General features: G+C 41.7%; 1 protein-coding gene across 1 annotated transcript in view; it reads left to right on the forward strand.

Annotated features, from left to right (window-relative positions):
• The window catches only part of KCTD16 (potassium channel tetramerization domain containing 16), a 275,760-nt gene extending 274,016 nt beyond the window's left edge, over window positions 1-1,744 (forward strand). The window contains exon 14 of the mRNA XM_029942174.1: window positions 986-1,744. Within this exon, the coding sequence (XP_029798034.1) occupies window positions 986-1,440 (455 nt within the window). The 3' untranslated portion in view covers window positions 1,441-1,744. The remainder of the gene's footprint in view (window positions 1-985) is intronic.
• The last annotated feature ends 14,354 nt before the right edge of the window (window positions 1,745-16,098 follow it).

Raw genomic sequence — 16,098 nt, forward strand, 5'->3', positions numbered from 1 at the left:
TGCCCACTTCCGGGAGCTCATGGTGAATAGCTGAAATGCATAAAGTAAAAAAAACCTGAACAAAATGTGATATGTGCAGTAATAGAGGCACTTAGAAAACAAAACCGTAATTCAGAGAAAAAAAAGTGATAAATATTTCTTAGGAGAGGTGAACAGGACTTCAGAGAGAAGTTAAATCCTTAAACATTGCTTTCTCAACAACAACAAAAAAAAAGCAGGAATTTTTACAGCCAGGCAAATTGAAGAAAAATGATTAATTGCTTTGGTTATGGTGTTTGGGAAATTTGCATTCAAATCTCAGATCTGCCACTTGCAAAATGTACAAAGTAGGGCAAGTTTCTTAAATGCGCAGGTTCTGTCTTCGTTTCCTCGTATGGAGCCTAGGGGTGGAGCTACTGAGCTTGTACAATGACCGGACGGGTGTGCAGGGCTCACATGGGGGCTGGCACAAAGTAAGCCCTCCCTGACTCTCCCCCCACTACCTGATGCAACAAGCTGGAGCTTTGGATCCCGGTTTTACATCAGCCACAGTAAAATCTGGTAGCATTAACGGAGGGTAAATGCCAAGCCCTGCCCTTGAGCATTTCACTTGATTTCTTGAAGTCCTCCCTACAACTCAAGGGAGTAGGCAAGTGATTGTCCTCACCTCCCCAGTGAGGAAACTGAAGCATTGAGAATATAAGGGGACTGCCCAGGTGACAAGGTTAGTAAGTGGTGTAACTGAGCAGCTGAGCTGTCCACAAAGCCTGTGGACTTAAGCACAATGCTCTCCTTCCTTAGGCACCACAGACTTCTACCTTCCTCCCTCAGCAGACTGGGCTTTGGGGTGGTCGTGTTGCGGCCCCTCCTGTGTGCGCCCCCTGACCCCCACTGCTCCTAAAGACACGGTTGTGGGCGCTGGTGTGCGTGTGTGTTCAGGTGCTGCGCTGCTCCTCCGGGCCGAGGTGGCTGGCATTAATTCCTTGGGTGCTGTGCTTCCTTGCAGGTGAGCCTTCCAGGTGGTCCTCCTCGCACTGCCACTGCTGCTGCAAGAGCGCCGCGGGCGACAAGGAGGGGGAGAGCGGCACATCTTGCAACGACCTCTCCACCTCCAGCTGCGACAGCCAGTCTGAGGCCAGCTCCCCCCAGGAGACGGTCATCTGTGGGCCCGTGACACGCCAGACCAACATCCAGACTCTGGACCGTCCCATCAAGAAGGGCCCCGTGCAGCTGATCCAGCAGTCGGAGATGCGGCGGAAGAGCGATCTGCTCCGGACTCTGACGTCCGGCTCCAGGGAGTCGAACATGAGCAGCAAAAAAAAAGCTGTTAAGGAAAAGCTCTCCATTGAGGAAGAGCTGGAGAAATGCATCCAGGATTTCCTAAAGATCAAAATCCCAGACCGGTTCCCCGAGAGAAAACATCCTTGGCAATCTGAACTTTTACGGAAGTATCATCTATAGGGGAGGGGCTGGGGGGAGGGGGAAGAAAGAAACCACAGCACCACTTGGAAATAAACCTCCTAGCGAAATTCACAATTGAAAAGAAAAGTAACAACAGTATGTTTGTGAGAACACAGTAGCCCATTGATGCACTACTGCCTATTTACCTAGTTCACCTTAACGTTGAAATCCACAGGGTAGATTTCTTTCCAGATGTGGAATTAGAAGAAAATCTCTTTTTTGGTTCCTTGTTTGTTTGTTCGCTGGGTCCCGTGTGCTGAGTATGAGTATCTTATGTATGAGTAGAGCCAGATACAGAAGAGCAGCTGAGAGGCCTTGGGAGTCTTCTTTCCCAGACTGGGTTTTTCTCTCATCTTCTACCTCCCTCCTTTGAATGAGAACATGGTAGAAAGAGATCTGGCCCAATGGCATAGGTTCGGTTTTGTTTTTTCTTTATTAATTTTCCTTTTCCTTTTTTTTATGGGGTGAGGGGGGAATGGCAGATTTATATGACTTTTCACTCAAATCTATCATGTGCCAGTTTCTATTGACGATGTACGCATGAGTATTTGTGCAGCACAAGCACAGCGATGTATGTACACACACAGCGCACATGCCCCCAGAGCCTGGGCTCCCGGCAGCCATCTCTTCGACTCCTTCAGTCAGAGGGGTCTCAGCTCCTTTCTGAAAACCCTTCTGGGAAGACTTCCCAGCCTCTCTTGGCAAGACTTTCCAACATCAAGTAACTCATCATCAACAAATTGTCTTCCTTATTTTGAAATGAACACCTCAGGCTCCATTTTATGGTTTTGCTCTTTCTCTGCACTAGGAGAGGGTGAGAAGAGTGAGCAAAACATTCTTTGCATTTAAAGAAACAGATGTTCCTATCCACAAAAATTCTGACTCCGTGACCCCACACTTCAGGCTCCGCTACCCTGAGCTGAGTTCCCTTCCTTCTCTCGATGTGTTCAGAGTCCTCACTGCCCATGTGTTAAGGGGTTGGCCTTTTCATGTAATCCTCATTTGGCTCTCTGCGTTCCTGTGCAACTATGGAAGTGAGAACAACACGCAGTACTTGAATAAGGACCCAGCCTTTCGTTTCTGTAAGAGGGGGACCTGTATGCCACACACCACCTAATGTCTCACAACCTTTTGAAACTACAGTGCTACATTGTGACTTCCTTGTAGCTGGCCTGGTCCTTGGGATCCTGGGATTTGGCTGTGTCCATACTCAGACGTGGCTGTCATTTCTCTGATGTGTACACACACCCCCAACTAGATGACTAGAACTTCAGAACGAAGGTTTTGGCTTTCTCAACTGTCTTTCTCGAGTGTATCTTTGACCTGTGTAGACACAGCCAAAAAGAAACTGTTAATAGCCATCTATCCATATGAGTCTGTATTCTATAAATATATGAATAGGTCTTTCATAGACTTATGGTAACTGAGGATTAAAAGACCAGCTTTCATTTTCTGCATTCTTCATGCATTTCAGTGGGAAGGTAGACATTAGTTTTTCAATCATTATTTGTGTGCCAAGCACTCCTATTTTTATTTTTGATTGTGTGTGTGTATGTGTATTTGTATCTCAGGTAATGATGGCCCCTGGATGATGGCTGTAGGAGGGAGAACTAACGGCCACTTGCTTCCTTTTGAAATATTTTGTTGATGCACATTTATTATATAAGAGGTTCTCTCTTGATTTCTGTTATTAGAGCCCATTTCATATATGGATACCTTTCTGAATTTTTGTAATTCTTGCCCTCACCTCTAGGCACCAACATAGCCAACGTTTTCTTGTCCTGAGGTTCACATAGAATTTAAAGCTCTACTTAGTGAAAAAGAAAGTTCACTTGGGGAGTTGAGTTGTCCAGAGAATTATCCTTCAAGAATTTAAGTGGTGTTCTTTTATGGATTAATATATAAGCAGGGATTTGTTCCTAACTACAGCATAGCTTTTCAAAGCCTACCAATATATCTTCTTTCCTTTTAAAATTTCTTAACATCATATCAAAATACCATCATCCCAAGAATAGAGATCCTGCAAAAAAGTCACAGAATTTAATGGGTCAAGAAGAAATTGAATATAGATAAAATATCCCCAGACTCACTTAGGTCGGATGATTCCTGAGACCCTCCTGGAGTTTGCCATTCACATTAAATGCCCAGGGTTCCAACTTCCTCAAATCTCAGACCCAACTGCAGTGATGTCAAGACAGAGATACACTAGTAAGAATTGAAGAAGGTGGAAGATGTCCGTCAACTCCCACTACTCCCATCACCTGCTTTCAATAGGAAACCGAACACTGCAAAGAAAATATTCATGGCATGTGTCCCTGACCCTCCACCCGTCAGGAATATTTTTTCTGCATAGGCAATTCTTAGCCTCCCCAGTGAACAAAACTAGCAGTAGGAAATCTGAATGCAATAATAACAGTTTTAATCTGGGCCAGCTCTAGACTGACACCCACCCCAAGTAGTCCAAACAGCTAAGACAACTGTGGGTGTTGACTGTGGAGATGAATGTAGACCTGACGAGGAAGCCTCTGGGAGGGACCACGTCCATGGAAAGCTTCTGTCCTTGTTTGAGTGCAGTTATCAAGCGGGGTCTGTGTGGCCTGCCACATTGGAAAGGAGCTCTGGCTAAGTGAGTTACAGAATTAAACCTTCCACTGCCTCTGATCCGTGCCGGTTTCCCAGAGCTTAAAAGAGCTTTCAGAACTTACAGTTCACTTATAGACAGAACAATGTCTGTGGTTTGCTTCTTAAATCCTGGTTATGATGAGGGCCATAATTTGCTGCTATGAAGAAACTAATAGCATCAGATGGATCGAGCGAATGAGGAATCCTATGTGCAGAACCCCAACTTAGGTTGCACTGCTAACATCTAGTGAGATTGAGGAAGTCACTTTCTACACATCTGTGGGTCTCCTGAAGTCAGGAACGTGTTTATCAAGTCCTCCTACCCACTGTCAACAAGGGAGTGATTTATGTTTAGCAGGAAAAGGGGGAGACAGAAAAATAAAACTGCGAGATCACTGTGGTGTCGTGTCCTCCCTCCCCCTGCTAAGAAAAACTTGCACTGCGATGTGGTCATAAAACAGCAAAGGGAGGTGGCTTTCACAGTAGGCTGTGTGTTATCCTTTGGGATTGTCAGCAATTATCTTACTGGAAATGCATGCCTGGCAAATTAAAATAAAAGGGGAACAATGCACAAATCATGTGTTCCCCTCGCTTTTTCTTCCTCCTTAGCCTTGCTTGCCCTCAACTCATTCACTTTAGGGAGACACATATTAAGAGAAAACTCATGCACTTTTTCACTTCTCAGCTGCGCTTGTTTGATTCAAAGGCACCTTTCTTCCTCGGCATTGATGTGGGTCCCCTTAGCTGTCAACAGCTTGTGCTTCTGGAGTCCTTTTGCTTCTCTAGGCTTTAGATTCCCCTCTGATTATCCTTTGTTTCTGCTAAGCAAAACATGTTCCAGTGAGAAAAAGAAAAGGCAAGTATGGTGTTTTGCAAAATTACTTGACACCATCTCCCATAATGGGAGCCAAACGTAGATTCTCAGACATTTTCCTTTGATATAGTTGTAACCTTCCAACTTTGTATTTACCATAACGAATTAACCCAAAGCGCTTGAATCCTGGTAGTTTCTGCCACTAGATATTGTGCTGTGGAATTTGACTCACCTTGGTCTTCTAGATGAACTTTTAGGAAGAATTGTCACCTCCACTTGACATAGTGATTTTCAAAGGAAAAAGGAAGAGAGTTATTTTTTCCCTGGTGACTCTTAGCAGATAAATGCTTTTGCCAATTTGCATAATGGGTTATAGGTTTAGCATGGGCCATTTCTCTCCTTAATGTCTTGGCATTGTTGGCATCTCACAATCTTGATGGCCCACTGTTCCAATTTATTCATTTTCTTTTATATTGTCAAAATAACACACTAGAGAAGGAATCTGAGTGAGTGTTCTGTATTCTGACTTAAAATGGAGTTAGATGTCATTTGTACAGGACTGAACAATGATTAATATCTACAGTGAAATTAGACCAAATGAAACCTGCTGGAATGAGTTTGATTTATATTGCCTTCATCACTCTGGTTTTAGATGAAATGGTTATTGCTCTCCACCCCTGCTGAAAGAAAAGAGTCTTAAACTTTAATAATCACCACGTTGTGATGCAACCACTGAGCTTATATGTTTGAAATATCTAATTTCTCATCTTGCAACATACATTATAATGGAGATCCTTTTCCCAGTGCCCTCCATTGCAAACTTTTGAGCAGTGTTCTTCAATACTCGGCATGCTCAAAAATCTTTTGTACCACTTGTAAAAAGGCAGATCCCTTTACCCTAGCCCCAGAGAATCTGATTCAGAAACTTCTAGCAGGGCCAAGGAATCTGTGTTTTGGTCCAGCATCTGTAATGACTTTGATGGGATGGTCTGTGGACCTTTCAGAAATCCTGCTGTTGAGGGATTATGCAGAGGTCCATATTTTCTCACTTCCTTTCAACTTTTATTTCCACTACAAAGAAGTCAAAGCTTACATTATTCATTATCTTAAGAGAAAAGGCCCAAAAAAAAGAATCCTGGGGCTAGGACAGAGTAGATTCCATGGTTCTGCCCTTTCATCTGCCTGTCAACCACAACACGTTTCCATCGTGTGTATATTTGTGTGTTTTGTTTTTGTTTGTTTGTTTGTTTGCTTTTTGCCTGACAGAATGCCTGCATCAATATAGTTTTATGTTTTGTTACTGTGGGTAGATGGGAGCATATCTCTGGATGAGACATGTCCTTATGATACCCATCAAGGAAGGGGGAAAAATGAAGTTGAAAGAAGAAGTGTTGTTTATCTACAGGCCTTTTGCAGCTTGAGTCAGAGGAACTGGAGAATGATCCAGAATTTAATGGTAATGTGTATGGCCCCAAAGGTAGTCCCATAACTGCACATATAAACACCACCAAAATGAATATGGAGTGATGAGTGAATTTAGCAGCATCTCACCAATAAAATCCTAAGTCATTGAATTGCTAAGTTTGTCCAATTTGGCTTATGCAAGATTATGAAACTCTCAGATAGTTGAAGATTCTGAATGCCAATATTAACTAAAACCTGCAAGCAAAACCTGTGAGGGAAAATGAATATGAAAGAAAGAAGGAAGGAAGGATGGAAGGAAGGAAGGAAGGAAGGGAGGAAGGAAGGAAAAAAGGAAAGGAGGAAGGAAGGAAGGGAGGAAGGAAGGGAGGAAGGAAGGAAGGAAGGAAGGAAGGAAGGAAAGAAGGAAAGAGGGAGGGAGGGAAGAAATTCAATACAGTGTTCATATTTCATATAGAATGATAAGAAGGAGATGAAGTTCTATAATTTTCCACTCTGACCAGAAGGGATGGCCATACTATGTTCAGATGGAAACAATTTTGGGGAGTTTCAGTGATCCAGTTGGTTCTATTCATATAATAGAATAACTGAGCAGATATCAAATTCCCACATAATTCAAGAAATAGAGGATGAGTGGCTTAAATACACTCTTATGATGATCCTCCATGAATATTTAAACACCACTGTCACAGGAAAGTGAAGAATGGCTAATGAAATTAATAAACTTGAATTGCTAGTTAAGATTATGTGGCCAAGATTTTTTTGTAATGTTAAATTGGATTCCGCTTGTTTCCCTCCTCTACTTTCCAAATAGGGTCCCTTCGTTGCCCCAGCTTCCTAACCTTTAAAAACTGTTCCTCTTGTCTGTGTACAAACTATGTTCTTTATTGGGTAAAGAATTTTTAGTTCCTAGACTGTCATACTTGCTTTGTTTAGGGAATTTACTTTGAAAAAGCTAAAGAAAAAGGTGCCTTAGCCCTGCAACTATCAAGGGGTTTGTCCTGGACTGAGGGGTGGTGATTTTCCTGTTAATCAGCCTCCTAACAGCAGTTCCATGCCAACTAGAGGATTTAGTGTCTCCCTTCTTCAGCAACCTTTCATCTTGTCAGTTTATTCTTAGAATTGACCTTTAGCTAATTTACCTGCATTTACACAATAAAAATCAGCCTCACTTCAGACTCTCTGCTGCTGGTGGTTGGCTCCATCCTGCACAAGTAGAAGCAGGACTGATGCACGAGAAAGTAATGGAGAAGGGTTGCTTAGTAACTGCACCTCCATGTGAGTGTAGGGGAGTGTGTATGCACGTTTGTGCAATTTTTAAGTCGAGGTGGGGTTGGTGGCTAATGTCCATGGTAATGCTATCTGCATGCCTGGAAAGAGTCATTGGTTACAAAATGCCAAAGCTTTGAATTCAGCACGAGTGGTCTTCACTAAGGATGTCAGCACTTGACAATGTTGAGTAAAGCTGGTCTGCTGATGTGAATTTTGAGCACTACGGGTTTCTGGGTAAACATCAAACTCATCTTTATTCATATAGTCACTAGTAGCAATGACATTTACTCAAAAAAGAAAAAAATAGAAAAGGAAAGAAGAATGAAAACCATGAAAGCTAAAATGTACATAGGATTCTTGGTGATTACCAGCAGTTTTTTTCTCAATTGCAGCCAGTGGTCAGTGGTTTATTCTTATAGGTGAGAGACGAAAATAATCTCAGGAAACACGCTTCTCTGATTTGTGTGAGTTACGTGTATTTCAGGCAGTGGCTCTCATTCAGGAGTGATTTTCGCACCCCAGGGGACTTTTGGCAGGTGCCTGGAGATAGTTTTGATTGTCATGACTTGAGAGGTACTAACTGGCATCCAATGGGTACAGACCAGAGATGTTGCTAAACATCCCGGAGTGCGACAGTCCCCACAACAAATAATTACCCAACCCCAAATGTCAGTAGCACTGAGATCAAAAAACCCTGAGTTAAGGGCTGGCTCTGATGTTCCAAAGCATTCTGACCATGTAGAGAAAAGACATCTGGGTCAGGAGATAGGATGAGGAGGTAATAGTAATTAGTACCACCTTAAATCTGTACAGTCATTATTTAAGATGGGATACAATTGTCCCTTTATACAGATGTGAGTGCTGAGATTTAGAGAAGTTTATGCCTTATTTTCTGGGGTTTCAATAATGACAGGGTAGGTCTGTGGTCTGAGTTTCTATCATCTATGTCAGTCATTTTCTGCCTCAGAAAAATGATATTTTAGTGAAGTCATCAACCTTACAACTAAATGTGTTTGGTGTAAAGCACTTTAGGAGCATTCTCAGTTCATACGACCCTATTAGGGATGTTTTTCAAGCCAAACCACAGTAACTAACAGGTGCTCTTAGAAATGAAACAGGAAAAAGTGAGAAAAAATACAGAGAATAGGCCAGTGATTTCATCTTGAACTGCTCATCCTGTACTTTGTTTCTTTAGGCTTAACCCCCGCTCCCTGCCACTAAAGATGACACTTAGGACTAGAAAGATATTATTCTCATTCTCACCCTGGAGGTCCCCATGCCCTTATTATCAAAGACATGACAAGTGTAAGCCTAGAGCCTTGACTATTGAGCCATATTATTTCATTTGTATGCACTGACTTCATCAGGACACAGAACATGTTTGTGTCCTAAATATTTGACGTTTTTCTTTCAACTTCTCATGCCAATATCCCAGTGATAGAATAAAGGTCAGAACCTTCTATCTTCATGTCATCCCAGGGAAACTGGGACCCAGAGACTTTAATTCAGTCATGCATTCTTTCCTTTTTCATGCATTCACTTGGTAGGTATTTGCTGAGTGCTTACCACATACAGGCCATCGTAGTGAGCATTACCATGTTCTAGGGAATCACGTTTGTGATACAGAACTTGAATTCAGATCCCCCAACTCCTAAACTAACATTATTTTTGTATATAATTCTGATCCACATTCTAGATTTCTAATTTAAATATTAAGTTATAAAAGATGTATATTAAGGAAAGTGTGCACACGAGCAATGTAGCAATATGTGACAGAAAACATGCCTTATGTCATTTAACTCTCTAGTCACCCAACGGAATAGGCCCTGTTACTGTCCTCTTTTCACAGATGAGGTCAATGAGACTCAGAAAGGCAAAGTAGTACAGAACTTGAGAGTGGCAGAGCCAGATTTCCATCTGAGTTTACTGGACTCCAACCCCCTCATTATATAATGTTTTGTCTCTGTTCTCTGGATTTTCATCTGTTTCTGGCTTCTTCTACTCTAACCAAAAGGTATCCAGGAAGAACCCAGCCTGACACCCTTCCAGAAAGTCATTATCTATTGTAAATGGTAAATTCCATGAGACACACCTCTCCCTAGGAGATAGAGGAGAGGCACAGTGGAGGGGTAGTCTTGCCTCCCACAGACTGTACTTCCTGACACACGCCCTACCGAGGGGCAGTCATGTGCCAGAGCAGGTGTCTGGTGAACGCCGATACCCTATGAAACCCAAAGCGGTGACATAGCTTCCATGTTAGGACGACGGAGCCTATGCGTGCTTGCTGGGCTTTTACAGGTGACTGGGGAGATTTCACAAGAGATAAAATAGGTCTATGTGTGTGTGAGTACGTGCATGCATATGCTGTTTTCACCTTTGGGCTTTCTAAACAATATTTTTTTTTCAAGATAGGCCAGAAATCCAACCATGATTGGCTGCCCCCAGAATCTCATCATTACCATTCTAAGTTGGAAAATAAGAGAGGCAGCTACAGAAAAGAAACTGCGCTGAAGTATGTGTGTGTATGAAGAATGTATATATATATATGTGTGTGTCGTGTGTCTGTGTTTATATATAACTTATATGTACATATGTATATGTGTGTACATCTCTCTAAATGTATATATCTAACTATATCTGTATATATGTATACACACCTAAATCTGATAGTTTGAAACTGGGATTTTGAGTTTGAGGGATTATTATTATTTATAATTGGTTTCATAGATAGTTCTATTTTCCAAAATTATCTCCCACTAGGAGTGCATATATTTATGGTACCAAAAATATGATTAGGATACCTTGGTATTAACATCTATGGATACAAAACCAAACAAAAGCGCGTTTAAGAAAAAGCCAAATGTGTAAACTGTGGCTTTGTTATTTGAACCATTTGTTGGAATTTCAAACTGTGTTTTCAAACATGATCATTCCAAAAAAAAAAAAGCCCCAAAAGAACAAAAACCAAAACCCCACCAAATGAATATGATGATATTAAGAAGAATAAGACAACGCAGGTCTACAAGAGCACAAATTAAGTGGTCATTACGCTAATGGTACTTCACCTGCTGTTGGTTAGTTTATTCTCTCCCTACTGGTTTCACTTCAGCATTCATGGGAGGGGGGACCCTGTAGCTACACAATTTGTAGGTGGAGCTAGCTCTCTGTTTAATTGTTTTAAGACTATAGTAAGTAATTTATAATATGCACACTGTAAATATATACTACAGCTTAAGGGCACACTGTAATGATAACCAAACACTTTCCAGACTCCTGCACATAACCCAGTAAACCTGCTCAGACAGACACCAAAATAGCTGCTCAAAGAAGGAACAACATTCAGTTAAATAAAAGAAAATATTGCTTATGTTTGGCATCCAATAGACAGAATGGCCAAATAACTAAAATTGGGACCCTCTTAAGAATACGGTAAATTAGGTGTTCGTTCATAACCACGTGCTTTGCGTATTTTGGAGAATGTGAAGAGTGTTCTCAGTCAACCTATGCAAACAGAGCTTCGGATGTTCCTTGGGATCAGTTTGTACGCCCACAGCCCTCACCCCTCGGAAACAGTCTGACTCCCAGCCCAGGGCCAGGCTACCCGTCCACACACACATTCCTTCTTCCAGGGACCTGTCAGGTTTGCTCATACAATCAGAAGCCTTTGAAAAATAATTCAGTATGATCATTCGGTTTTCCCGTAGGCTCCCTGCAGATATGGTCTTAAAAGCATATGAAAGAAAATCAATTTTGTAGCAACTAAACGTCCTAATTAGGTCTAAGAACACTTGAAAAAGGAGTGGTTGTTTGTCCCAGCAATATTGGAGCAGAGGGAGAAGTTTTACCTGATCCCTTGCTTCAAGGTCCCCTATCATTTTCTCTCATTTATTTATTTTTAATTCCAAAGGAGAATGTTGAATCAGGAGAATTTTGCTTAAAATATGCTTAGTGTATAAAAGGACAGAGTAACATATTTTTGTAAATTATCAGGGATGGAGAAGTGGGGGTGCCCTGATTACCCTGTTTCTGATCTAAAGAAATGGATTCATGAATTCCTTGAGGCATTTCCTTTTTAAAACAATAGAAACACAGGGGTACTTGGGTGGCTCAGTCGGTTAAGTGACTGATGCTTGATTTCGGCTCAGGTCATGATCTCACTGTTCTGAGCCCAGCATCAGGCTCCTCACTGACAGTGTGGACCCTGCTTGGGATTCTCTCTCTCCCTCCCTCTCTGCCCCTCCCCTGCTTATGCTCTCTCTTTCTCGCAAAAATAAACTTTTTTAAAAAACACATAGAAACAAACTGAGGGGACTTGCATTTCAGAGAGTCCTATTGAAAGCTGTAATGGGATCTACTATAAATGGGTGACCAGTTAGATAGTAATGGAGTCCAGCTTGCTTCCCTTCAAAGACTTTACTCTGTAAAATCAAGAATCTTGATGTTGACTGAAGGAATCGAATTCATGATCTCAGTTGAATTCCTGTTCCCCTCATCTTTCAGAAGAAGCACAGAGCACTGGGTTGAACCTAACCAAGATAATCGGTCCAAATTAAATGGACACATTAAATATTATCAGCATCATCCTCGACTCTAATAAAAATAAAGACCCTGTTGATGAGGTTACCTGGAGATTTCCAAACACAGTTTGCCAGAATTTATCAAGCTCCTCTTACATCTGTTGCTGATGCTTTGAATGTGATGTCAACATAGATAGAGGAGTCTGAATTTTGCTGGTACTAATATCGAGTGGTGATCTGTTGGGGCCTTGCTCATGTTACTTTTTCCTGACCTCATTCAAGTGCTTGATGACTTGGGTCAGTTTGTTGCACACTAATGTATACCAAGTGACACCCACTGAAATTACCTCTTCTCCTTCCCAATGCAGTTAGCTTGTACATACGTGTAATGTCAAATTGTTTACAGGTTCTTTTTGTGTATAATTGTGATAGCAGATTTAGCTCAAACTTTAAAGGAATCTGTTTATTGAATGGTGTTAAAATGAATGTGCTTATTACAGCATAAACATCATTAATTATGGACTCACATGAATGCATGTCTACATGTCGTCAATTTCCAGCAGCTCGGTTATCCAGCAAAAAGTCTGCGGTCTGTGAATAGCAAATATACATAAACTACTGTGACTCTAATATCTCAGTAACTGTTTTTACCTTGGTATGTAACACTGTAGATTTTAGCCTGCTGTATTACTTTCTTACCTATTTGTTTGGGGGAGAGAGACATAAAAGATAGTACTACTAATTGTCCCAATGGAATTGCACACCATTTTGGCAACCATTGGTCCACCTACAAGGCAGTGGCCTATTGATGGAACAATGGTCCTGAGCAACATATAAATATATACATACATATCTATGTATGCAATTTCTACAATGCTAATTATTACCATCTATTTTCACTGCCAATGGAAACTACTATTTTCTTTGGAATCATTGATGATATAAAAATTAATTTGCTATTATCTGCTTTCATATTCTGTTTAGTTCATCTCGTATGGTAAATGATACAGGTGCAGTATCAGTATTGTAAAATTGTGTGGTGAAAACTACAAAAGTCATTCTGTGGATATATTTTAAAAGGCAGACCAGAAACTATATTTCAGATTCTTGTGTGAATATAATTACAGAAATAGGCAACTATTTTTTATGTGTTTCCATAAATGACTCCATTTCATATACATTGTAACTTAGCACCAATCATAATAAATCATTTGGTAACATTTAGTTGTTATATATATATCTATTTTCAGTAGACCTAAGAGACTGATGATTCAACATTATTTCATGTTAACTCAAGAATTTTAGATGGAAGGTAATTACCATTGCAATTAGTTTATTTCGGGTTTGTTATGGCAGCTTGCTGGATTGGGGTACAAAAAAGGAGACAGTAACTTGTAATTTACAATTCTTAGAATAAGGGGCACCCAGGTGACTCAATTGGTTAAGTGTCTGACTCCTCATTTCAGCTCAGGTCATGATCTCCCCATTCGGGATCCTTGCTGACAGCGCAAAGCCTGCTTGGGATTCTCTCCCTCTGCCCCTCCCCTGCTCCTTCCTCTCAAAATAAATAAACTTAAAAAAATTCTTAGAATGGAATTTCAATGAGTGGAGGCCTTGCCCCCTGCCTCTTCTTACTCAGGCGTCTTCGCTTTGTTTATCAAGCCTCATTGAGCTTCAGTTTCTTCACCTGTCGGTAGGCAACAAAAATAATAGATGCTTCATAAGGCTAGTGTGATAATTAAATTATATAATCCAAGTGAAGCATCTAACACAGTCTCTAGCACATTGTGTAAATACTTAATAATCCCGATCCATTCTTATTACTTGTCTCCAAAATGCATATTGTAAAGAGGAGTTTGCCTTCAACCCTCTGAATATCTGTATATAGTTCTTCTTTTTACCTCTTCAGCCTTTTATGACAACGCCTATAGCTCTAAGTATCCTGTTAACCAAACGGGAAAAATTATACAAAGAAAAAAGAGAATTCTACAGATTAGAAGGGCTTTAGAAATAAGTTTGCCTTTTGCTGCCCATGAAGTGTATTCAGCAGAACACTTGTCACGTGATAATGTGCTGAAAAAAAGGAAGAGAATTAGATGATGTTCAGTTTGGGGAATATAACTTCTACACATCCCATTTGGTAATTTTGAACTGTTCTTTACCGTATTGAAAGCCCTGGGAGTTAGGCAGTAAAGGAGCTTTCAAACTTTATTTAACCCAGAATCTTCCAGACTTTTCTTACCAAGGATGCTTCTGTCACTGCCTGGAGCAGTACAGCCTTGGTCCTTAGCCTTCTGGCAGGAACGACTCAGCCAAGAGACCAGAAAGCTCCAGCAAGCGGAGTTTACTGAGCCACTCACAAAGAGGGTACAGGTGAAGGCAGCCTGGGGGAGGCTTAAGCCCCAACAGATTTGGTCCCAGGGTTTTGACTGGTTAACTAGGGGGACGAAATATTCATTACTTGGGTCAGGAAGCAGGATTTTATGCCTTTTCTTCCTAATTTAGTGAGGGGTTCCTGTCATGGCATCCTCCATCTTAGGTCTGTCTGGTTTGATCCAACTCCTTGTGAAGAACTAACAGGACAGTCTTTGACCTTCCTGATAGCTGGGCATGAAGGAAGGCTCCTTCCTTGTAGCGGTGCCCCTTCATGAAGTTCTTTCATCTTATTCATTACCTAGCAACCCTTAAGAAAGCCCACCAGGAGGGGGTGGGCCAAACCAAAATCCTAATGGATGTCCTGTGGCTTCTGTATTGGGATTTCCTTGACCATCTGGGCAGCATATGTCTAAATGCAGGTCTTGGATGTCTCTAGACCAACATCTGCACCCTCCCCCCACCTCCTCCTCTTTCCTGTGGCACCCAGGCCTCACACAGCTATTTAACTGCCTACCACATTTCTAGTTTTGAAGTACATGATTGGGGAAATGCTAATTCACCCCATCTCTGTTTTGCCAAAGAGAGGAAGGGATGTGTTGAAGGTATGGTATTCTTGGGTCTAGAATCCCATCGATGGCCTCAACGTGGGACACTCCTCCTCAACTACTTTCATGTAGGTGGCTGTCAAAAGCAATGGAGTTACTCTGAAAAACTCTTCTAAACTCACCACATCTGTCTTGCACAGACCCACAGTAAAGAGTCACACAAGGTACCAAAAGCCAAGAGCAGAAAAACAAGTGTCCAATGTAGAGGAATCCTTCTTTACACTTAGTCCCCTGCCAGATGGCTTGGGGCTGGCCCAGATACCTGCCTGGATACCCCTATGCTGTCATTATAGATCATCACCACTACCAACACAGATGCTGGGCCATGCTGTCCCTTAGCCCCGCAGATGGACACGAGCTTAGATAGACCAAAGTACTGGAGGGGTTTGGAGGGCAACTTTCCTATCTATGAATTCTTCTTTTTTAGATTTTTTAATGTTCAGTTATTTTGAGGGGGGAGGAAAGGGAAGAGAGAGAGAGAGAGAGAGAGAATGAGCAGGGGAGGGGCAGAGAGAGAGGGAGGCACAGACTCTGAAGCAGGCTCCAGGCTCTGAACTGTCAGCACAGAGCCTGATGCAGGACTCAAACCCACGAACTGTGAGATCATGACCTGTGCCAAAGTTGGAGGCTTAACCAACTGAGCCACTCAGGTGCCCCTGAATTCTTCTTTGAAGTAAACTCTATCTACCTGCGGCTTGATTTCTCAAGGCTAAGATGAAAAGTCTCATGCTTTACTGACTGAACCAGCCAGGCAACCCCATCCCATGAATTCTTATGTGAAATGTTGTGACTTTTCTCCAACAAACTTAGGAGTACCCTGTGTTGAGAAATTATGAAGTCAATGACCTCCATAGCCCCAGAAATGGCTTAGAGAGAGCCAGCAACTTTGTTAACTGCACCCTGAAGGGAAGTCTTTGCTTCCACTGTTTCAAAATAATATGGACACGTGAAGGATTGATGTCAAGAGCATAAGCTGGCCCAGGCTTACGGGCTACAGCTTTAAAGCATGAGAAGCATCAAGGAGTATTTG

The sequence above is a fragment of the Suricata suricatta genome, chromosome 6 (assembly GCF_006229205.1).
Source record: "Suricata suricatta isolate VVHF042 chromosome 6, meerkat_22Aug2017_6uvM2_HiC, whole genome shotgun sequence".
Classification (NCBI taxonomy): domain Eukaryota; kingdom Metazoa; phylum Chordata; class Mammalia; order Carnivora; family Herpestidae; genus Suricata; species Suricata suricatta.